General features: G+C 36.9%; 1 protein-coding gene across 1 annotated transcript; it reads right to left on the bottom strand.

Moving 5' to 3' along the window:
* Positions 1–611: 611 nt before the first annotated feature.
* LOC140860872 (EPIDERMAL PATTERNING FACTOR-like protein 1) lies at positions 612–1,072 on the bottom strand. Its single transcript, XM_073263877.1, has 2 exons — positions 968–1,072; positions 612–884 (listed from the first exon to the last, which is right to left on the bottom strand). The coding sequence occupies exons 1-2, from the start codon at positions 1,070–1,072 to the stop codon at positions 612–614; spliced, it is 378 nt and encodes a 125-aa protein (XP_073119978.1).
* Between the last annotated feature and the right edge of the window lie 333 nt (positions 1,073–1,405).

Genomic DNA, 1,405 nt, shown 5'->3' with positions numbered 1-1,405 from the left:
CAATATTTCACAAGGATGTCTGGTGCAAATAACTCTAATTCAATTTAAAAATTAACTTAAAAATCACTTTTTAATGTAAAAATACAAAAATATTTTTAAAAACTAATTTCAAAAAATCACTTTTTAAAGTAAAATAATTCTGTAACCAAATGGACCCGTATAATCGTTTATGGTTTTGCCATTATATATATAGAGTTTCGATCATATGCACAACCATCATGGGCAACTACGTGATCAACAGCTGACGTGACACCTTGTATATCCAATGAGTGATTGCCACGTCAACTGTTGTTCACGTAATTGCCCATGATAGTTGCCCATGTGATGAAAATTATATATATATATATATATATATAAGCAACAAATAATTACGTGAACAAAAACAATCTTAATTTTTGATCATTCAAAAAAGTAAACAAAATTCTTTCAAAAAAACAAAGAGAGAAAAAAAAAAGACAAAATTTCCAAGTTGAGCATAGAGTATGTACAGTGATCGAGCAATAATTACTGGTACAACGAAAAATTCACAAAAAGATCCCAAACTCTTCCAATTTTCATGATTAATTCAACACAGACAAAAATAACACGAAATCTTCCAGCTCGAAGATTAATCAAGGGTTGTAAAAATGGCCGTCGCATCTGCACTTCCACCCGAGTGGCTTGTAATTGGAGTACCTGTTCCCGGCGGACGACGAAGCCCCCGGCGACGACTCGAAGTAATACAGAGGCCTTGATTGCGCGGCGGCGGCGGCCGGCTGGATTCCGTTGTGATTCGGCACCGTCGGCATCTGCACCGCCATGCACGGGTGGCATTGGTTGCACTTGTTGTGACAGCTCGGCGGCGTGGAACCCAACCTCGTCTTCTCCTCTTCCACCACAATATTCTGCAAGGAAATTAATCAAACACCAAATCAACAACCCAAAAAAAAGAAAAAGAAACCCAATAATCATAATTTAAAAACTCAACCTCGAAAGTGTTCCAATGTGGCTTATAACTGAGGCAATAAGCGGGACAAAGAAGAAAGAGATGGATAATAATGATAATTAATGGGACGAGTGAAGTCACAGCCATGGCAGCATTTTTTTTTAAACAAAAAAAAATCTCCACAAAATTCAGATAAATCAACAACTTCTTCACAATAATATAATAATAATATAATAATAAAAACAACAACGGTACTCCCACTCGGATGCAGGAGCAACAGAGGAATGAAAGTGGAAATAATAATAGTTTATTACAGAATTTGACTGAGGGAGAGCGAGCTTTAATGGCGGTAATTAAAAGAAGAAAGAGAGAGAAATAGAGGGTTGGAATTGAAAATAACAAGACATGACAAAGGAAGAAGAAGAAGAAGAAGAATGGGAGAAGAGAGAGGAGAAGAAGGGGAAGGGGGCCCCGAGATTC

This window comes from Henckelia pumila, chromosome 4, assembly GCF_033568475.1.
Source record: "Henckelia pumila isolate YLH828 chromosome 4, ASM3356847v2, whole genome shotgun sequence".
Lineage (NCBI taxonomy): Eukaryota > Viridiplantae > Streptophyta > Magnoliopsida > Lamiales > Gesneriaceae > Henckelia > Henckelia pumila.
This window is presented reverse-complemented; position numbering and strand designations above follow the sequence as displayed.

What these genes read in the sequence shown, in the direction of transcription:
- LOC140860872 (XM_073263877.1), bottom strand. Translation starts at nt 1,072, where the DNA reads ATGGCTGTGACTTCACTCGTCCCATTAATTATCATTATTATCCATCTC. An exon ending in CACATTGGAACACTTTCGAG is followed by an intron (nt 885 to 967) that starts GTTGAGTTTTTA and finishes ATTTCCTTGCAG; the next exon opens with AATATTGTGGTGGAAGAGGA.